The sequence below is a fragment of the Harpia harpyja genome, chromosome 4, assembly GCF_026419915.1.
Source record: "Harpia harpyja isolate bHarHar1 chromosome 4, bHarHar1 primary haplotype, whole genome shotgun sequence".
In the NCBI taxonomy this organism is placed as follows: domain Eukaryota; kingdom Metazoa; phylum Chordata; class Aves; order Accipitriformes; family Accipitridae; genus Harpia; species Harpia harpyja.
Genome location: NC_068943.1, coordinates 7,176,266 through 7,199,765, shown reverse-complemented (window position 1 = coordinate 7,199,765; position 23,500 = coordinate 7,176,266). Strand labels below are relative to the sequence as shown.

Sequence of the window (23,500 nt, the reverse complement as noted above, 5' to 3'; positions counted from 1 at the left end):
GAGGAAGAGGTATAATGGGTCTGGACACAGCAGGGGTTCGTGGGGAGGCATGGCGTGTCAGCTATCGGTACGGGACTCGCGAAGGCTCCCGCTGACCTCTCCACGCGGTGGGTGGGCGATCGCCCCGGGGGCCGCTGTGAAGCCGAGGCCGCAGTGCTGCCGAGCTCTGAGCCACAGCCTCACACGGGGAAGGGCTGCTCCGCAGACGTGCGGAGGTGTGCTTGAGCTGCGGGGGCCCGGGGGGGGTCACCAGCTGAGTGTGAGAAACGCCAAGTGGTTCCCAGGCACCCACCAAGGAAGGGCCGGTGTTTCGCTGTGCCCAGCCCTCCGGGAAAGCCGCGGCGGCTGGGCACCGCTCGCAGCCCTCACGCATGTGGGAAGGCCAGGGAAGCAGAGGAGGGTGTGAAGAAACACCCAACGTTATGCACATTGCCTGCTGGCGGCAAGCCACTTGCTTTTCAGGTCAGTGGGCGGCATTACTCAGAGGTAGCTAATGCCCAGTGCTCCTGGCTTTTTGGGTGTCCCTCTGGAGCTGGGCTCCTGGGGTGGTGCATTGTCACAGGGGGATTTAAAAACGAGAGAGAGAGGGGTTCGGATTGCTTAAAGAACAACCTCCAATTGTATTAGAAATAGAAAAATGATTTAATAGAAATTTGTATAAAAGTGCGACTTCACAGAATTTGATGGCAAGGTTCACTCTATTACTTAGTACATGGATGAAAGGCACACAGGAAAATTAAATCAGAATCAAACTAAACTTATGTATATAGAGACTGAAAACATAATGGGGTAAAAGGAAATGCAGGAAAGGGTAAGGGAGACCCTTCCATTGAGTCATGAGATTCAGAGAAGACCCCCTTGCTTTCTAAACTCCTGTCGGAGTCTAGGTGCAGCTGGATCGACTCCTAGTCCCAGACTTGGTCAACGGTTTATATCTAAAGGGATTATGAGTATAATAGCAGCCCAAAATTCATTTGCAGTCAAATAAAAATCACAACAGTAGTTTAAGTATAAATTTGGAAGTATTAACTTATATCTTATACTTGCTATAACATACTTAATAACTTATAATATACTTGCCATAACTTACTTACTATAGACTATTGAGGTTAGTACATGTGCATGCATAAAGACACTAAGAGAAATACATATAAGAGAATAAAAGAGAGAGAAAAAGAGGTATACCTGTTAAAAATTCCCCTCGAGGTCAGTGAAAATATTCACGTCGAATGCTTCGGCATTTGTCTCAATGGGCAAAGAGAATCAGCCCAGGTCGTGTCGGCTTTTAGTGACAGACCTCCGATTTTCACAAACAGGAAAGTTTGCGAGCTCTGAGAGGTGTCCCACTCAGAGGGAGATGCTGGTCGCAGCCCGCTGCAGTCCAGGAGAGCTCAAAGGGCCTCACTCAGTACCCCTGCTTAGAGGTTCAGGAGATGATTGGCTTTAGTCACCTGCAAATTGCTAGAATCCCAGCTGCGCTGGAAAATTCCGAGACTGTTGGAGAATAACTCAAAACATAGATACAGGATGCTCCAAGATTGTCAGGGGAGGATTGTAATGTCTCAAGGTTATTATGAGAAAGAACCGGCTGCAGGTCGTTATGAGAACTGGCTATCTCTACTCCCGTCCCCCCACCTCCACCGGGCAGCAGGAGTCCTTGAGGCGCGCAGTGTATCTCCCTGTCTTAGCTGTGCAAGAGTTCCTGGCACAGTCAAGGGTCGCTTAACTGCCCGACTCATTACACTTAAGCTAAGGCCTAGCGAGCCTTCCCAAGTTCATAAATCAGCCTGGAGAGGGGGAAAGAACTGCACCACCACATGCATTAAAGAGAAACATCCAGAAGCAGCTTGTACTGGCCCAAGACAATAATTCTCATTTCATTATTAAAGAAAGTCTACTTACTCTATGCCTACACCATCATAGCATTGGAAGAAAATACGTATTTATTTAATATTAGTGACTTGAAAGTGCAAATAGAAGAAATCTCATACTACCAATAGATCAGTTTGACATTTGTGTTGGTGACACTGTTCTCCTTTTGACTTCCTTCCCACTGTACATGGGTTGCCATTTCAGCTCCTGCTCGCATTGTCTTCCGCCTGCAGTTACCGATGTGCCTACTTGGAAAAGTGTTGCGGAGTGGTCATTTAATTCATTTTGATCAAAGTCTGCACCTTGTATCTTCAATCAGAGTGAAAGTACTTATCCAGATGTAGTGTTCAGTAATCAGTAGGGATAATGCACAAGCAATCCATCAGTGCTTGAAGCTATTCTGTATGGGCCCTCTCAGGGCCCTAAATTGCTTATCATAGGCAGAATTGATGCATTACATTTTGTCCCCAACTTCTCTAAAAAAATTGTGGAGTCATTTCTGGAATTATTCCAATATACCAGACCTGTAACTAGTTTTGAATCAAGGTCATATTGTATAGTTAGGGTATTGATATTTTGCTATCACATAAAACAACTGCTGCATTCCCTCTGCAGCCTTGGTTGGAGACAAATGCACACCCATCCGTCCAAGGTTCTGCATGCACTGGTACACACCAGAGATCAGCTGCAAAGGCTATCATTGCTCAACTCATCACTTACATTACAGTATTTTTTTCATTGAAACCTCACTGAAGAGGAAAAAATGCAGAACTCTGCAACCTGAAAACCTCTGTGAGCAGGAGAAGTTAGGTGAGGACTTCTTGCTTCCCTGCCAGTGTGCATATAAAATCCATAAGGACTAAATGAGTGGCTTAATTTTTATGCACATTTGGACATGGTCTTTTGAGAACTATGCGTTGGGCAGCAGAGTGTTGATCAGCTCCCAGCTAGACTGAGCCACAAAAGCACTGACAAAAAGAGCTTCTATGGAAAACACTAGTTTGTCAAAAAAACCCCCATTTAATCAGATGTTTCACGTCATTTCATTTCCATTTTAAAGTTTTACCCACTTGGCTGTAGATGCACATGTATTTCATTCTGTGGGGCTCTGCTTTGTGTGCGCAGGACTGTGTTCATACACACATACATATATGCACACATACACACGTGCATATTTGCAAGCCTGCACATAAATCTCATATGGCTTCTTTGGCTCAGCCCTGCCTTGCAGACTACCCACGTGGAGATCCCCGCACTCCTGCAGCTCCTGCTCTGTACTTAGGAGCAGACACCTCAGGACCTCCCAGCCTTAAACAGGTGGTTGACAAGATATTATGGCTTGTCCATCATGAGGCAGGGGATGTTCTGCCAACCAGCTGGAGAGATTTGCCACTGCCCCGTCCTGTAACGTGTGGAGTCCCCAGGAACTGGAGCAGATAATTGCTCCATTTTACAAATTATGAAGCTGAAACCATTAAATAATTTATCTATCTCATTATTTTCTGTAGTGTTTTCCCCTTTCTGTGGGTAGTAGTTGTAAATTATAATAATGCACAAGCAAAAAATGCTTGAATTTTCCAGGGATGAAAACGCTGTCTTTTGCCCAGCTCTCTGCCCAGTTTCGTTGCTGGACTTATGTGCTGGTGAGTTTTAGGCAGAGTAAATAGGCCCTGTAAGTGCACAGAATATGCCAATAACATTTCATGTGGGTAAAACTGTCTTATCTTGTCCTTCATCCCTGAAGCCATCCAGTCTCTATTATAAATTTAGCAAAAGACCGGAAGAATAAATTTCATTAGATTTCCTTTGTTAAATAGATCCAAGCCAAACTGTGAACAACAACAAAAAGTCACGAAGTGGCTTTTGGGGACTGTATTTTTACAGGGCTGGAAGTTCCTGCTAAAATTCATAAATTTACTGTAGCTTTTGAGTTTATTTGCCATAACTTGGTGCCAGCAACTAGCAAACAGATACTGGTGTTTGCAGCCAGATATGCATGTGTGTGTCTAAAAAGATTATTTATTTGCAGTTTCAATTATGAAATTTTTATGCATGCTAGCAGATGTACAAGTGTGTGTGTGCACACGTGTATGTATACAGTCACACACACATAAAGCACAGCCCTACAAAATACAAGTGCATCTGCATCCAAATGGGTAAAACTCCAATTGTCTCTATAGAAAGAGTTAGTATAAATAACCAAACCCTCAGTAATCTAAATTATAAAAATAGGTCTCACCAAAGTCAATATAAAGAAGGAATTATTTCAACATTAAGTACTAGATTAATCACAGCGGACTTTGCAATTAAAATTATTTGATAATTTTGATTAAAAATGAATAATGACGGCTGGAGGAAGGATCTCATGACATGTACTTGGCACTGGTGAGGCCGCACCTCGAGTCCTGTGTTCAGTTTTGGGCCCCTCACTGCAGGAAAGACATTGAGCTGCTTGAGCGTGTCCAGAGAAGGGCAACCAAGTTGGTGAGGGGCCTTGAGCACAAGTCTTATGAGGAGCGGCTGAGGGATCTGGGGTTGTTCAGTCTAGAAAAGAGGAGGCTGAGGGGAGACCTTATCGCTCTCTACAACTACCTGAAAGGGGGTTGTAGTGAGGTGGGTGTTGGTCTCTTCTGTCAGGTGTCTGGAGATAGGACAAGAGGAAATGGCCTCAAGTTGAGGCAAGGGAGATTTAGGTTAGATATTAGGAAAAATTTTTTTACTGAGAGGGTTGTCAAACATTGGAATGGGCTGCCCAGGGAAGTGGTTGAGTCACCATCCCTGGAGGTATTCAAAAAGCGAGTGGACAGGGTACTCCAGGGCATGGTTTAGGGGGCATGGTTAATGGTTGGACTTGATGATCTTGAAGGTCTTTTCCAACCGAAATGATTCTATGATTCTATGATTCTATGTGCCATTAATAGTGCATTGAAGACAGCAGGAAACACGAAATAAGAAAAGCATTCAAACAAAGGCATTAAGTTTTTTAAAACTGTTACAAGAAGACAGATGTTTCATTACTTGGGTGAAGCCCTCTGTTCTGCAGCTCTGTGCTACAGGATTCATCAGCTCTGGCTAGAGAGATGCCTTACTTAACAGCTGCAAGACATTTATCCCCATAACATAGCCCTACTCCATGGTCTCATTCCTGGTCTGATGTATGTGGTCTGCTCCATTTTCCAGCAGCGTCCTGGCTCCTCTGCTGGCAATACTAACAGTGGAATGACTCTTTTCTGGGAGATGAAGCTGATGTGAGACACTTTGGGTGGCCCTCCCTCTCTTGGATGTACTTTTCTCCTGGTTTAGCTGTAATAGAGAAAGATTTGTCATCCACATGCTTTGGAGTGCACTGTAGAGAGGCCTTTTATAGAAAGCTTAAGGGGTGGAAGACACCTGTCTGTTCTGACAATTTGGTGTGAAAACAAAGGCATTAACCTAGAAATTCAATAGCCTTGGATATGTGGTCTCTTATACTTCTCCACTATCTGGAATAAAAGAAATGTCTATTTATTCTCTTGCTTCAAATTCAGTTCAACTCTTGGTAAATAAAATGTCTTTCTGGTGACTGCATCCAATTTGTGCAGGATATTTGGGGGAAAATGGGACGTGAAGGAAATTACAGTTAATTTTCTAACAAAATTAAATGCATTGTAAACCTTCCAGTGATATCTAGGAATTTTTTCAATGCATGACCCAAGAGGAAAAAATGCAACTGCCATCAGAAATGTTTTTCTTTCCCCTAAACTACACTTGCATGATCTGCTGCTTACTGGAGGAAACTAGTAGGAACAGACAAGGTGCTCTACATTGCAGATTGGGCTGTCATTATCTTATTTCCTGTGCCATCAAGCAGTGTTTTGGGTAAAATGGGATTGGAGATATCCATACACAATACTATCTGCTTTTGAGAGAAAGGAAAGAAATACAAAGCATGCAAAGACCCGTGTATTTTTATTGATAACTCATCTAAGAGTTCATGGAGAATGTGAGCAAATGATTGATATAAACTGACTAGCTAAGTGTGAAACAGCTAAGCTGAATGTGAACAAGGGTGTTTTATCTGATTGTCAAGAATGTGCACAACACAGTGCAATCTCTTTTGTAAGCAAATCCATAAAACTACCAATCAAAGAGGTTGCCATAATGGTAAAGGGAAAAATAACTGCATAAAGACAGTATTTATCTGAGAGATTAGATTCTTTCAAACAACATGGAGGTCTACAAAGCAACCACACTTCAGAAACCCTTAGATGTATCATAAATGACAATAAAAATAAAAATCCATCTTTAAATGAACAAATAAAAGTTCAGAACAAATGTGCCTTTAGTGGCCTCTTGTCCCCATGAATAATTGTTTTGTTCTTCAGTGTGGAAAGGATTGAGATTCCCCCATTCTTCCCCTGTATTGCAGAGGGGTTTTTTCTCTAATCAGCCAGAAGAACCCATCAATCTGCTATCACAACCCGCTCACCATTTTCTCAGCACACAAAGTCTGTCGGGGAGCTGGAATGAACAGAAGCTGGTATGTAACTTGTTACGCCCTTCCTGATCAGCATTTATTGTTACACCTTCCTGCTTCTCCACAAAATACAAACGACGAAAACCCATTTACTGTTTAAAACAAGACAGATTTATGGGCACTTTTTTGTTTTAAGAACAATTAATTCTTGTATCAGGCATTCACTGAAAGACATATATATCTTGGCATATCAAGATGTCATTTTACCGTTGATGTTTTCTTTTTAATTGATTCTGCGGAGGCATTCAAAACTTCCTAAGCGCTTTCCAAGCACATGGTGGTTACTGTAGAATAACAAAGGTCTAAGAACAACAGCAGATGCAGGAAAGGAGCCCAACTGAGAAGCAGAAATTGGGCAGAACTTCATTCTTGGGGCTGTTTTTACAGTGCCCTGGTGCCATTCTGCCAACCCTTTGCTGTTGCCCATCTTTTTCTGCTGATTTACATCACTGTAACAGTTTTGGCTTTGGCTCCAGTTTCCAGCACCACGGCAGACCCCTATTTCAGCTTCAGCAAAGCAGCGTCTCTCCAATATGCCGTTCTTACTCCATCCTTCTGGAAATACTTTTCCCTGCGGTGTGCACATCCCGTGCTGGAGCTGCTCTTGCTGCTACAGAGGAGGTCTGGTACATCCTCTCCACGGTCACCGCCTTCCAACCCGCACAGCGTGCCTCTGGGTGCACCCATCATCTAGCCCTGCAGCCACCTCTTCCTGCAAACACCTGGGATGGTGGACACCACTTGAGATCCTGAAGCAGATGGTGGGATCAGTTTGAGTACTTGTAAAAGCCACCCTAATGCAAGCTGCCTTTTGAAAGGCAACCTCCTTCCCATTCCCCATCATCTTTTTGGTTGCTCTGCAGTAGGTCACAGCCTGCTGAAAATGAACCTGCTTGAAACAGGAATTCTGCTTCCACCCAGTTCCATCCCTCCCTGCAGCTGTCTCTGCACTCCCTGAGCACCAGTGCTGGCATGGAGCGGGATGAAATTTTGTCTTCAGTGGCATCGGGGAGAAGAAGTCACTTTTTCAGTTGGCTTAAACTGGTTGTGTGACTGCACCCTGAGCTGGGCAGGCACGGTTGGCCAGTCTTCTGCCACTGCTTTCTCATTTCTAGACTGTGTCTTGGGAGTTATCTCCTCCATGCATATCATTCAAGTCTGCTTTTTCACTACTCCATGTAGTGTTCCAGGCTGTATCATGCATCCAGGATAACAGAAGGACAAGAGAAAGTGTCTGAGACACATGAACACTGCTGTGTCCCTCGTTGTCCCTTCAGGCAGCTATCCAGAAGCATACAATCATGCCATGACTGCAGTCATTATTCACTGCATTTCAAAGAACAAATTTTATAAACATAAGTGGATTTTCAGTGCTACTGAACCATTTTTACTAAAGGAAACCACAAGTATGAATTATAGCCAGTCTGGCACGCATTTTTTTGTAACTGGCCACTGAGTTCACAGTAAATGGATTTCCAGTCCTTGATTAGATATTCTAGCCTTCCCAAAGGAAAGAAGGAAGGAGAAGCTTTGTAGAATGAGGCCTAATAGAGGTATGGAAATATTTTATATTCTTTCCTTGCCAGAGCCTTTTCATTTTAAATTAGTGAGATTCCTTCTTATCGAAGGAAAGAGAAAAATAAGAACTGTCTTTTCACATATTGTCTTTTTACAACTAAGTGACTTATGTTTTAGTGGAACTTTTCTGTGTCGTGTTTCTGTCAAGCAATTGTGGGCTGGGACGTGTGACAAGGCTGAACAAACTCGTCTGAAACACAGACACAATAATTTGTTCATGAATAAAAACTCCTCCATAGATATTTGTGTAAACTAACAACAAGCATTCAAATATTTGCAGAAAAATAAACAAATAAAAAATGTTAAGCAATAGGCTTAGTGCAAGGGAAGAATTGAATTTAATGGCTGTTATGTTTCTGCATATATAGAGAGAGAAATGTTTGAAATAATCAAAATAAATATTTCTATTCCATGGTTTGAGTGAACATCACCAAAAGGACAGACTTGTTCCAGATCCATTTGTGCAACTCACCTTTGAAAAAGCAGGTTGTCTAACTTGCTTTTCTAAAATATAATATAGATGGTATGCATCTGCTTTAGGAGAAAAGATGTTGCTAGGCTGATATAAGTATTATCAAAGCCTTTTTGTACTCTTTTCTGGTTGGGAGAGGAACATAATGTCACCAAGTTAATTGTCACTATTTATGTTATTCACTGTTATCTTTCTGTATAGAGCTTGTGGGAAACAGTGAGGAGAAAAAAAGGTGTCTTAAATTTTCCTTTTACTGAAGTGGAACCCAGTTGACACGTCTTTGGAGGCCTTTGTTAGTTACTGAACGCTGGCAATGCTAAGTGCCTGTGAAAAGGTTTCCCCTCCTAGCAGATAGGATCCAGTATCCGGTGCAGCACGTCAATATCAGATGATGTCATTTTTCCTATTTTTTTCCTTGAAAAAATATATGACATCTGTAAGCAGCATTTTAGGAAAGTAGACATTGCTGTATCAATTTTTAGAATAGTGTTTGCTGTTCTTTTTCTGCCTCCTCACTTTTGATCTCTTTTGAAAACATGAAAAACAATTTCCCCCATAGATGCTGTCCTATTCCATTTGACAAACATTGATATTTCTCTCCCATGTTTTGAGTGGAGCCAAAACTGGCATGGCTTATTGTTTTTAATAGGAACAAAAATATCAACTTAATTACCACCTAGTCCTGTCATGCCAAAACATGTTTATTTCTGTATAGCACTGTCCACAGATATCAGTACAGCACTGGGAATAATAGTTGTTCATTTGTTGCCATGCACTCAGCCAAGGGGAAACAAAATTGGATCTTTTCTGCAAAACCTGAGAATAGGAATGAGCAGCCTCCTCCAAAACAAATTGTTGAAAAGATGCTTTGTAACTTTATTAGGCCTTGGATCATGTCCCATTTGCTTGCCAGATATAAGTATTAATAATAATCTTCGTGTCTTCATTAAAAGGTATAATGATTAAAGATTATATCTTTTCCATTCAGAAAATCTGAAATCAGTGTTGGTTTTGATAGCAATAAACCGTGGGTACAACAGCGTAAGATAGAGTCTAACATTTCTTCTTCCCTCTTTGTGCTTATGCCTGTATGGATCTGGAAGAGCTGCAATGAAACCAGTGTTAGTATCCCAGAGCTATAGCCAGGTTAGTGATGGCAGAATTTCACCAACATTTGTTATTCCGGTAAGCAGAGGAGCTGGATTAAGTGGATGTGCATAAAGTTTAGGAATTGCATGAAGACTGGCCTCAAGCAGAGCTCAGGTGGGTAAGGAGGGTGGGACAGAGCTGTGCAGGGGCTTGAATGCCGAGGCACGAACCTGATGCTCTTGGGGCGGCCACTAAAGAGGGGATCCAATGTGAATAAATTCACGACAAACTTAATCCCTAAATAAAAGGGTGGATGGGATCTTCCTCCAGAGGTCTCCAGAGGTGACTACATCTCCTCATGTAGTGTACAGGGAACCAGGGAGGAGGGTTCCACTAAGTGCTTAGAATTGTAGGAACAGGTTAAAAAAGTTAGGGAGAATTGATCCCAAAACATCCCCATACCTTCCTAGATTCCCTAGTCTGTTTTTCTGACATTCAGCAGTCTTATGGGGAAATATAGTTAATTCATATTCATAAATCTCTACTGGATGGAACTGGAGCTGACTGGATGAATTTTCTTCTGCTGGAAAATGCTCATTTTAGAAAATCAAAAGATTTTGAGGGAGAATTAATACGATGGTTCCCTGGCCACTGGCCTGGAAGCCTCGCCAATGTGCACCCAGCCAGCAATCTTTCTGTGAAAAATGTTCCATTTTTAAATTTTTTACCCTCAGTTAAAACAATTTTTTTCCTGCTGTGAAAGTTTTACTGGGAACAGATCTTTTATTTCTGGCCAACACTGTCTGTGTGTTGTTATTAATATTTATGATGATTATAACATATCAGGCAAGTGGCCTTGTGTGATGAACATTAGCTTTTTATATTACTTTGACCTTTTCTAGGCTGGACGAACATTTTTACTCTTGATCTCCCAATCGTTGAAAAGATCAGGACACAGATAATTTAGAAGAATTAAGGAGCTCAAGTGTAGGATTTTACAATGTTGCCCCTATCCTATTGATTAGTTCTGTTTCATCCCCATAACATAGTTAGTGCAGCTAGGTAAACATACAGAAATTGCTCTTTCCTTTCAAGAGGAATGTCAAAACAATAAATAGATTAGTCATACCAGCTGTATTGACTTGTGACAACCTTGATGTACGCAATCGTTTGGGAGTCAAATATTTATTGGGGGGGGGGACACACATTTTTATTTGCTGCATTGAGGCTCAGTGGGAGAAAATGCTGTTAGGCATCTCAAAATTCTCTGCATAGTGGCAGGCTTTTAAATGCAATGAGATATCCGCAGTACATTTCCATATTAATCAATAAGATGAAAGGCAAAAATCAATTTTGTCTGTGCAACTGTGTGTGACACCTCCCTAAGAGCTGTACCGTTGGGATGGATTCATGCCAGCAAAGCTGGCCATAGGTTGATTGTTTATTTATGGCAAGGAAAGGCATAAAGTCATCTTAGTGACAAAGTATCAGGAAAGATGTTACTCATAGGATGTCTATTCAAAAATCTGGCACTGGTATGTGGGAAATATGTATTTCAGATCTTAATAGCAATTGTGGTTTCCCACATAAAACAGAGGCAAAAATTTTCTTTGATTCAGAAGAAAAAAAAGGCTGAATTTACCAATGGAACTGAGGAACATCCAGATGTTCTCTGATAGTCATGGCAACACTAAGGAATTTGCCACATAGTCTTGGGATTAGCAAGGTATCATTATTGTAACATTAAGAAATTAATAAAATGTGATCCTCTACTTTCATATTCTACATCCCCCTTCCTGTACCGGAATAGACAATGAACCTTAACACATCCCCATGTCACCCGCAGTTTGGCTGGCCTCTATTACATCCTCCAGTAATTCTTCTAATTCAAGACTGTAGAATGTTAGATTATGACTTGGGTCATATTTGAAAGCTTACATGTATAACTTCTTCTGCAATGTGGTATCCAAGATGTTATTTCACTTGAGACTTATTCATAAATATAAACATGCTTTCTTTGGTGCTCTGTTCCTCCCCTAGTTATTCCCAACATTCAGTGTGGGGTTTTTTGACGATTGCTATACCAATGTTATGGTAGTATGAACTGAAAAGCTTGGGTTTGAGAGACAATAGTCATCTCAGAGCTCTTCATTGCCTAAAAAATGTTAGAATTTATTTCTTTTTTCTTATACTCATCACTTGATTCCATTTTACTGCTCAGTCATTCAGTATCGTGAGGTCTTTCTCAGATTTTCTCGGACAGTCTTCATCTTTACTCTCCTGAAGAGTAACACCAGTGTGCTTTTTCACCTCACTACCTACCCCCATTCCCAGATCATTTATGAAAAGGTTACAACAGCAAAGTCTTAAGCATAGGATCCTGTGGAGTCTGTTAAAAAAATGTCTTTGGAGCAAAACTTATCCCAAGCTCAGCTTTCTATGACTAACTCAGATTCTAAGCCTAACTTCTAGATAGGTGAAATGAAACAAAGCCCAACCACAGAATCACAGAAAAAGTCTGGATTAGGAAGGGACCTGTGGAGAGCCTCTAGCGTCCAACCTTCGGTTGAAGGCAGGGCCTTAAATTAGGTTTTTCAGGACTCTGCCAAGTCAAGTCTGAATATTTCCAGCAATACAGATTCCACCATATCCCTGGCCTGCCTGTTCCACGGTTTAATTGTTCACGTGGTGATTTTCTTTTCTTATAGCCAAACAGAAACCTGTGCTCATTGTGTCTTGTCCTGTCACTCCATATCCATGTGAAGACAGTTTCCCCGTCTTCTCTGTAGGCTGAAAAAACCCAGTTCATTCAGCCTTTCTTTATTTGTCAAGTTCTCCAACCCTCTCATCATCTAGGTCGCCATCCACTGGACCCTTCTAACCCAAAGAATGGCTAAAAATTCATTGATAATCTTAATGCAGCATTGAAGATGCACTACATCCAGCAGTAGGGGGAGACTATGGAAGAGAAAAAATATTCAAGGAAAAGAAAAAGTGGAATGAGGACCAATGTCCTTCCATAAGTAATTCTCAGTAAACTACCAATAAGAATGGCAAGGTTATTAGGTTTAAACTGGGTTTTTACAGAAGACATTAAAGTCATACATGCCACCACACTTAGTAGTAGAAAGTTTATGTGTACATTAGAAGCTGCTAAACGGTGAAGTTATTCTTGAAATAACCAAACAGTTTCTTGAAACAAACTGCTTATAAAAGTAAAATATGTATCACTTCTCAAGAAGAGATAATGGACAGCTCATTAATTATGTTTTCAAAAGTGTACCATAAGTTCTGTCAAGGTTGGAAAAAGTTCTAGTGCACAAAATCTAGAAATAGAAATAGGGAATGAAATAAAAACCACTGCAGAAAATATAATCACTGTAAATTCTGAATATGAGGAGACACTTGAAAAAATATGTCAGGACTGACATGGGAAATATGAATTATAAATCAGTTGTGATGAAGAGGATAAGGAAATCAGATGCATCAAGGGAATTGAGACAGTTTTCTGAGTCAGACATATGGGCCAAAAAGGGCCTCTGCAAAGCAGCACTAATGAGATCCAACTTTAAAAGTTTAATTGTTCTAGACACCACAATACCAGAGAGCTCCTTTAAAAGAAATACAGAAAACAGCAAAAGACCTGAGGAAATCACTTATGAAAACAGAGTAAAATAATTAGCATGGAAAGTGTGACCAAGCACAAACTAAAGGAGGATATGACAGGTGTCTACAAATATCTGAGGGATGTGAAAACCGAGAAAAGAATAGGACTGTTTAAGATGATATGAGGTAGCTTATTAGAAATAGTTGAGTGAAATTAAGCAGCAGAAAAAATACACCACATAACTGGACGAATATTCTAATAGTGATGTACAGTAGACAATAAAATAGCTCGCTTAAAAAAAGCGGGAAGAACATAACTAAGCTAGTTTAAAATTGAGCTGGACAGGTCACTAGGTAATGTATATACCGTGGGTAGTAACTCTGCATGGGCAGCGGAATGGCTGAAAAGATCTTTGAGTTTCTAACATCTGTAACTGTACCAAGATAATGTGAGCTATATACTCAGGAGAATTTTACTGACGAAAGGATACAGCAAATATGAAATTTCAGGCTATGACTTGCTGTCTTCAACCATTTGAGCATATCTCATCAAAGAATAGTCAGAAAGGTGGACTTTTTTCAGTGTTCCAAACCCCACATATCTTGAAAGAATTATGCACACTAGTCTGTGCTAATACATATTTAAAGAATGGACTATAGTAAGTAGCACACAGGCATGCATCAGTGAGGGTTATTTTATTTACTAACAACATTTTCTGTGACTGATGGTGACACTATTTAAGCATCTCTTGGCACATGAAAAAAAGCAAAAAGACAAAGATTTTATAAATGTATTGCATTTTATTAATTGATTCATGTCAAGCATTCAGACAGAATCCTCAACAACATTTGGCAATGACATCTGCTAAAAGTCCAGTTCAGAAGAACATCTTGCATTCAGCTCCCATAGGGTAGTGGAAGAATGCTAACAGTAGACAAGGATTATCGTTTTGCCTAGTCTTTGCTACTTTCTTTTTGCATACGTGAACAAAGATAAGATATAATCTAATAACAATGCACTCAATTATTTAGAATTGCTCAAAGTTATGGAAAGACAAAGAGGCAAAAACATTTTAATATGGTCATTTTTTTCAATACATGGAAGAAAAATGTATGCTCTGTGAAATGCTCAAAAAAATCTAGTGAACCTGCAGTTCATCCTACAAAATTCATTTTGTTGCTATCAGCTGCAATAAGATGAGAACTGCGTGCCAATAACCTTTTCATACATATACTGTACATGATATTAAGCTGATTTCTTGAGCTGCTCTACATAAAAGAGACAGTTAGAGACAAACCCAGCAGGAGTGTTAAAAAATTCTCAATTATTAAGGAACTCGGTATGGAAAGCTTTGGCTTATTCATACTGTTGACAATTCTTTTTTTCCTTTTTTGAGGGAAGAGTAAGTGATATTGTCGTCAATCAACATGGCTACATAGCTGATCAGAAATATCAAAAACCACATAATTCTTAAATCTGCAAATTCTTATAACTGAAATTAAACATAGATAATAAATAATTAGATCTGATTATCCACACACATTTTTAAAGTTTGCCTTTTTAATTAATTGGTAGTTAACCTGACAGGGACAATTCTGGATTCCAGTCCCTTCTGCAAGAACTTATGATGTACTTTGCTTTACATCAGCCTTTGGACATCAGCCCTACAAGCATAAGCCAGAAAACTGGATTCACCCCTCCATAACTGTGTGCCTTAAATCCTAAGATGGAGACCAATCTTTCTGTCCAGGTGAATAGCTAAGTATTCCATAGAAACAGCTTTGAAAGGAGAGCTATCAAGCACATAAGAATAGCAGAGGTGGTTAGGGTGTTTTTCCAGCAGGTAAAATTTTGAGCCTCCTCACAGCAGGCAAAAAAATTGATTTGGAGTCTCACACATCTTGGTTGTACTGTGTAAAGGCAGGCACCTTCAAGACTGCATTCTTCTTCACTACTCCTCTGAAGAACTCCATGCTCTAGAAAGAGCTACAGAAACGATCAGCTCAGAAGGGCTGAGAGGGTGAACGGATCCTTGTCAGACTGCCGTGGAGTGTTGTTAAGCTTAGAAAGCATTTAAGAGTGACCTGAAGCTTGTACAGCATCCAACTTTTGCCTTGCCCATTGCCAACATTTTCTCAGAAAACAGCTCTGTCGCACAGATCAGGATGGGATTCTGGCCACTTTGGCAGCTCACTAGGGGAATGCATGCAGACCCCTTCATGCACAAGCACACACATCTTGAACCAGCTCCCTTGAACCATAGCCTGGACCTCAGGACCATCCAGACTCTGCACCCAGACCTGGACCCTTCACAAAGTGTCTGGCTTGAACCTCGGCTCTTTCCAGCTGCTGGTCTCCTCGTACTCGCCAGGTAGTCCAGCTTGAAGTTTGCTAGCAGGTCGTTATACACACACAGAGAAAATACACTGCACACCCACACTATTATTCTCAACCAGAAAATGGTTAGGAATAGAGTTTAGTAAGAATATAGAGCAAACTGCAGTGATCAGGCAGCCAACAAGGTTGCTGACTAGCAGTGTTTCCACATGGATGGCCTCTTTCACACGCCCTCTTCTCCCCATTTTCCTATGCTTTTTCCCCAGCTCACCTTAATCGATGTCTTTGCCCTTGTTTTCTCCCATGTAAACTTTTTCCACATCACTCCCTGTTTTACTAACCATCTGTGAAATCCTGCCATTCTTCACGGCGCTAACTGTGACTTTTGTTCAGCTGCCTACTCTGTTACTTGTTACCTCCAGGAAAATCTCACGCCACGTCCAGCAGTTTCTCATGTTTTGCTCACTTACCTAAACCTCGGGCAAGGACTAGTCATTTGCCTGCATACCTTAACAGATAAGCTTAACTGGATATTGATAACTGAATAGCCAAATAAGGAATATTGAGATCCCCTTTACACAGGTGTAAACATGAATTTTAAGAAAAGTACCTTCCCCCCCCACAAAAAAAGAGCAGGATGTACAGAATTATAATGTTATTATGCCAATACATATGTGGAGCTTAATGATAGTCAGAGAGAAAATCTGTCAATTAAGCCTCATCAGAATCGAACCGTACAGTGTTCTCAAGAATAATAATGTGAAAAGGGAACTGTGGACCCTAAGAATAACAGCAGTTTTGGCATCACTGCCATGCCTTACTCTGATTTCCTGAGAAAAGTGTTCTTAGAACCTCATTACCTGTGAGGTGGTTTTACTTTCCTCTTCTTGAATTTTTTTAGTAAATCATAATCTAGCAGTAAAAGTTTTGGCAGAGTATTACAGGGCTGTATTTCCACCGTTATTATATTTCTAAAAAGTCAATATGTACCCATATTTCACTTTTCAATTTTTATTTTTTATTTTGTTTCATTAATTTACCATCTAACACTCTAAAGATTTTGTGACTGCTACTTATATTTAGTGTCATGATGGAAAACTCACTGAGTTTTGCCTACATGACGTAGTAAATACAACCCAAACTCCTGCCTCCCCTTGCCCTTGGTCAGAAGGCTGGGAAGATACCAAATGAACACTGCTTTGCAGCCCAGCATATTAACAGTTATATCCTTTTCCAAAACAGTCATTGCCACTCTCAAGGTCGTAGTCAACTAAAATAAGTTGCTCAGTCTGTTTACAACTGATTTATCTCTCTTCTTCTACAATCCATGAACTAATCCTTTGAACCTTCCTCTAAGCAACTACGTGAACAAGCACTTCACAGTTCTTCATAAATAAGTGTTAGACCACATATATGGGACTAGAAAAAAATAGAAACCTCCTGATAGGAAATTTAAGAAAAGTTCTTCTTCCCTTTTTTCCCCAAACAAAATATACCTTAAGATTTTGTAACGGACATGCAATTTAGTATTTTACCATTCTTTGTCTCCCTGAAGAAAAAACCTTTTTAGAGACTTCGTCCATAGATGCTTTTCTGGATTTGCCTGGGGAAAGCTCAGTGTCCTGGTTTCTGCTGGGATAGAATTAATTTTCTTTCTAGTACCTGGTACAGTGTTATGTTTTGAGTTCAGTATGAGAAGAATGTTGATAACACACTGATGTTTTCAGTTGTTGCTAAGTAGTGTTTAGACCAAGTCAAGGATTTTTCAGCTTCTCATGCCCAGCCAGCAAGAAGGCTGGAGGGGCACAAGAAGTTGGGAGGGGACACAGCCAGGGCAGCTGGCCCAAACTGGCCAAACGGGTATTCCATACCGTGTGATGTCATGCCCAGTCTATAAACAGGGGGGGAGTTGGCCTGGGGGGCGGGGGAATCGCTGCTCTGGAACTAACTGGGCATCTGTCAGCGAGTGGTGAGCAATTGCATTGTGTATCACTTGTTTTGTATATTCCAATTCTTTTATTATTGTCATATTATTATTATCATCATCATCATCATCTTTTTTTTTTTCCTTTCTGTCCTATTAAACTGTTCTTATCTCAACCTATGAGTTTTACTTTTTTTTCCCCATTTTCTCCCCCCTCCCACTGCGGGGGGGGGGGAAGTGAGCAAGCGGCTGCGTGGTGCTTGGTTGCTGGCTGGGGTTAAACCATGACACTCAGCCACTGCTGGAATCTCACTGATAATTTAAAAGTACAACAACACTGTATGCATGAAAGGAAAAACTAATGTCACAGCCAGACTAACACAGACCCAAAAAATGCCTTTCCTTATCAGCTCCCTGAGTCTTCCCTATCAGACCCTCCTCGCATTTTCTTGATGATAGAAAGGTGTCAAGAAAAAGGAGGCACTGACTGTTTCTACAGGAACTTTGTATTTCAGTCTAGTTTGGGGGGGGTGGGGGGGGTGTTGACTTGTCAGATGTCTCATAAATCAGTGTCCTTGTCCCTGCTCCTTTTGTTTCAATTTGGGATTTACTAGGAAGTTTTCTGGAAACCTGCCCTGAAGGAAATGTAACATAAACAGGAAGACATCACTTTTGGTATCAAGAAAAGTCAAAAAGACACTGGCTTGATGCAGTTCCTAGGAAACAGAGGCAAATTCTTGTCTATTTATACTATTAGTCTAGCCATTATTTTGCCTGGAGATGCTCAGGGTTCACAAAATGTCATTGTATCTTGAAATTCTCACATGGCCTTCTGAATTTTTAAGTTATACAATAAACCACTTAGCATGGTGATCAGTTTTGTCCTGTGCTTCTCATTAAAATGGCACCTATAAAACTTTAAAAAAAAAAATCTGTGAAGTAAACCAAAAATTTCTGCAGGATCTCTTTCTTATATATTGCTTAAAATAAAACAATGTCCTTCTAAGAGCCACTGTCATATACCTACAGTATTTCTTGGTGTGAACAAGGGAATACAAAGCGGTTAAACAGAGCTGCTGTGCTCAGCCAGCAGAGACATTTGGGGGCCCCTGGGACTACACCTAGGACTCCAGTAGACTTGTTTTTTTTACTGCATCAGGAAGGTCCTCACTCCTGTTTTGAACAACACACATCTAGCAGGAGAGGTCAAGAGCAGTGGCACTGACAGTGAGCCTAGTGTGCCGTATGCTCTGCACTTTCTCTGGACTGTTTTGCAAGCCCATGTCCTCAAGTGAGCAATTAGTCATGTTTATTGTTTCCGAGTCACTAACAAACCCACAACGCAAGAATGACTGACCTAAACTGAGTTCCTGATCCACTCACCTGGCAGCTAGATGCCAGCTTTTTGCCAAGTGCTCTAGTATATGGAGAGGGGAGACAGGTACTTAGCCTAAGCAAAGCAGATTTTGAAAAATGCAAAAGAGGTAAAAAAAAGAACATATGTAATTGAACAATACAGTCCAAGCATATTAACAACATAAAAAACAGGTAGTCAATTAATCAATCGATTTTCAGATTTTTATAGCACGAACCATAATTAAGCTCCCAACATCTACTATTTGAGCTGACTGAGAAATTATTAAACCCACACACAGTCCCACTGAACTGAATTAGGCTTTCTTTGAGTTCAAGGGTCTGTTGTTGGGAATTAAGATTTCAAGACTGAAGCGTATAGATATTCTTAACTTCATTTTGACATCTTTCCAGCTTCTCCTGTAATAATATTCGTAACATTTTTAGGAGAAAAAAAGAGACCTGGGACAACAGTGTTGTGTTTTTTGTTACATGATTATAGATTTAAAGAGCTACAGTCTGGGAAGCACCATTACATCATTTTGACTGTCCTGTTATAAATCTCAGATCATGAAATTTCATCTGATTTTTACTATATTCAACCTAACAGCTTTAATTCAATTGCATAGGAAACCTGGTGTGTATATATTGTGTGTGTTCATATAGAATTGTGCAAGTGAATAATAAGGTTTAGCACTGGAGTAAGGGTTAGGGTTGGCAAACAAGAGGATGCAACCTAATGAGCTAAGGAAATATTTTCCAAGGGATGAATTCACCTTAAGACAACACACTGTGCAGGGTTTTTTTTTCCTAAAGATCAATGTAAGGATAGGAAATTAAGTCTGAATTTTAATCTGAGGGCTAACTCAAAAAATCGGTAGATAGAAGCTAGTTAACTACAGTAGTGATTATATTCACAAGGAGCCTTCATACTCACTCTTCAAGGCTTCTCTCAGTCTAGAGCTGTCAGATATCACCTGGATAGGTTTGACTTAATATTAGAAAAAACACGATGGTTACAGAAAGGGTAGAAGGAAGAGCTCAGTCAGACAGAGGCTAAGAAAATAATTTTGGAGTTCATAGAAGTGGCAATTGCTCATCCTCTTTTGCTCAACTAAAGCTTGTAGTACTCCTACCAGAAGGAGACAGGAGTAACCCAGCAGTCCAGTCACTGCTAAATCAGCCACGGCCCCACACACCTGCTGAAATTGAAGATAAAATTAGTCCTCAAGCAACATTAGTTTTCCGTTTGTGCAAGAGCTCATCTGAACTGTACAATTGCACACAATTTTTAGTCTGAGCTGAGCCCTAGAATGAGCCTTAACTGGAAGCACAACTTGTGTCAGTCTCAGAAATAATGTTGCAGGAGGAACCTGTTTTACCTGAGCCCTTCAAGCATCTCTCATCCCAGCATTTAGTCCATTTCTCAGACTCTGCCTCTTCAAATATGTCCCTGTATAGGCCTCTAGTTTAACACTAGTCCTGTCCCACATTCTAGTGCCAAACCAAAAATACAGACTGCTGATATAAAGATGTACCTGTCCTCAATAAAGGTATGGATATTTCAAATTAAACTTTTCCCTTAACCCATTGGTCCCTTAGCCATATTTCTATAGTGCTAACTAAATAAAAGATTGCAGGGCTCAAATGGCAAGTGATACTGTTGGCCACAGCCTCACTGCTTCAGGCTAGCTTCTCCACAGGTTTGTGTTGTGAACAGCTGCCTGGAGTGGTCCAGAGTCATTCCAAGCCAAAGAAGGAGACAGCAATTAACGAATATAGACAACCTGGGATCTACTGCTTGATTTTGCTTTCTTTTCTTTTCTTTTCTTTTCTTTTCTTTTCTTTTCTTTTCTTTTCTTTTCTTTTCTTTTCTTTTTTCTTTTCTTTTCTTTTCTTTTTTCTTTTCTTTTTTCTTTTCTTTCCCTTTTCTTTAGCAAAAAGCTATAGCCCATGTGATTGAAACATAAACTTGACACTAACCTTAACTTGAACCCGAGCTCTTGAACCCACCATCAGACCTATACCATACTATATCAAACAAGGAAGCTCAACACAGCAAAAAGCTCACAGAGACCTTTGGCAGCCAGGTATTACATTTCTCAGCCTCTGCCCACTTCCAGTACAATGACTAAGGAAAAACTAAGTTTATGGGTAGGGTTAAGGTTCAGAAAATAGAAGCTGATGAACTAAAGAATGTTTTTTCTAAAGATACAAACTGTCTAAGCCAGGAACAGATCTTTAGTTTGCATCTCCGAGAACTATGAATTTTGAAGTGGAAAGCACTTTGCTTGAGGAAAGGCTGTTCTTACAATTAAAGCTGTGATTCTTGTTCAGTTAAGGATGATGCACTTTTCTGCCACGTAGCTAAGATTCCACTTCAAGACTTAATTCAGAACTAGTGCCCCATGCCATCAGAAGAAACAGCAACTAGACTCAAGCCACCACCCATTCTCATGAAGCAATTACCTATTTACTGAACTCTACTTCAACACAGTTCCTTACCTGAAACTTGTACTTGAGGTTAGCACTAGACTTCTCCAACCTGCTAGTTGCCAAACTGAAGTGTTCTTGTACAAAGAGGCACTTAAGCTGTGGGCTACTCCTACAAAAAAACTTTGTGACTGTTTCATGCATTAACCCTAATCTTAACCATAATCCTGAACAAAACCACCAAAATCCAGCCACCATACCTGTGCCCTAACAATGCCTAGTACTGGTTGTGGCAACTAGGATTTAGGCTGATCACATTGCTTGTGAAGTGCTAAGGCATTAATGTTTTATACAAGTCATTCCAAATGTGTGAAGAAGAAAATCCTTTATACTATTCCACACTTACAAATCCTCTTTGCATGTGGAAAAATTGCTAACTTACTGCAGGAATCTTTATGTGTATGTGTGTGCATGTGTATATGTGTGTATATCTGTGTGCATGAAAACTGGTTTGTTTCCTCCATCAGAGCTAGGTGCTGTTTTCGCCAAGTTTCCCACTGGAAAGGGTTTAAACTAAAGAATTTTTAAATAATGTACAGCCAAAATAACAACTCTGAAACCAAGTTCCTACCATCTCACCATTTCTCACAGCTAGCAACAAGTGCTACATGCCCCCACTCTTTCCAGCCTAAAAGTTCTGTGAAATACTAGACCTGAATTTGCAAGAGTGCTGAGGTACTACATGCCAAGTAATTTCCATTTCAGTGGGATTTTTAGGCATACATTGACTGCATATAAACAACATATTGTAGTCCTCAGGTCAGGCTGTGCATGGGAGTCTGTGTCTCAACTGCTAGGGTGAGACGCCAGCCTCTTCTTCCCATTCATCCACACACATGTGCTTCTGTAGGGAGGGAGAAGACGGCCGTGCAGGCTGGCAAGAAGCACTGGGACTCCACAGCCAAGCGCGGAGCTAAAAAACACTGCCGTCAGGGCTATGGGGTGTTCCATGCCTTCTCCACGTAGCTGCCGTGGGACGGGTGCTTACAACAGCAAAGCATGGGGGGGTCCGTTTTGGAAGGAAGTCTGATTAGTACATTTTGGAGCCTAAGTCTGAGGGATAAAGAAGAAAGCATGTGAAGATTTTTGTTTATCATGTTAAAATTGCAAGTGGCATCTGTTTAAAGCAAATTAGATGCTGAAAATTTTAAATGTTAACATATGAGACAAGGATCAAATATGATGTTCAAAGGTATAGTATAAATCCAGTTTGTCGCATGGCTATTGCCACAGAAATTGTGATGAATCTCTGTCTGGGCATAGACAAACATATGTGATGTATGGAAAACCTTTTTTACTGTTACTAATTTCTGTTCAGTTGCTTGTTTTTTACTTGTTAATGAACACAAAAAGATAAAATTATTTTGGAGAGGGGCTCTAATGTAAATTAAGCAAACAATTGTTTTTAAAATCCAAAACATACAAAGAATATATGTTTCTGCATACAACTTGCAACCATGTTTTGAAAATGTAGCAAGGCAAACATGGTTTATACCTATACGCTATGGCAGAAATCCAATATTCATCTGCTGTTCATATTGCAAGAAAATGAGATCATTAAGGTCAGAAAGAACAGCTGCTTTAATTATAACACCCTGATACATCATATCAAAGTTTTCGTCATCTCACACAAACTCTAAGAACATACCCCAGGGATTCATTTCTATCATCCTGCTTTTTCTCGGGAAGGAGACTACATAAGTACGCTCCAGAGCACTGGCTGCTTTGAGTGGTGTGATGCTGTGTAAAATAATTTTACCCCAAGCTCAATAATGCTATGGCAACTATTATTAATCTAACTTTTACAGTCTTTATTCCTTTTTCTGTGGTGGCAGCGGTAGGGGAAGATATATTTGGCAGCTGGGAAGCTGCCCTGCAGGCTTCACGGTCCCGCTGCCACACATCCCCATGGGCTTCTGCTGGGGAGCGCTCGGTACCCACGCCTCCGGCTGGCAACACTGGTCCGCCCGAGGCACCCCAAGGTATCCCTTCTTTAAGGGAATGGCTGCTTTGTGTTTTAACAGATGCTATGCTTCTGGTAGCGGAGAGATTAGAGGGACCATTCAACATTGAATCAGTCATGGATCCTATTGATGTCAAGATTTCTGAAGCCATCATGAACATGCAAGAAAACAGCATGCAGGTGTCGGCAAAGGTACTGTGTGAGTTGCGCCTTCTCTGTTGCTGAATGTCACAACCAGGGGGAAAAACAGCTCCACCATTTTTCTGTCCAGACCCTAAGAAAGATTGTCCAGACCA

General features: G+C 40.6%; 1 protein-coding gene across 1 annotated transcript in view; it reads left to right on the top strand.

The window, feature by feature from the left end:
- Window positions 1-23,500, top strand: part of GPC6 (glypican 6) — a 535,318-nt gene that overhangs the window by 441,335 nt on the left and 70,483 nt on the right. The window contains exon 5 of the mRNA XM_052785623.1: window positions 23,266-23,396. Within this exon, the coding sequence (XP_052641583.1) occupies window positions 23,266-23,396 (131 nt within the window). The remainder of the gene's footprint in view (window positions 1-23,265; window positions 23,397-23,500) is intronic.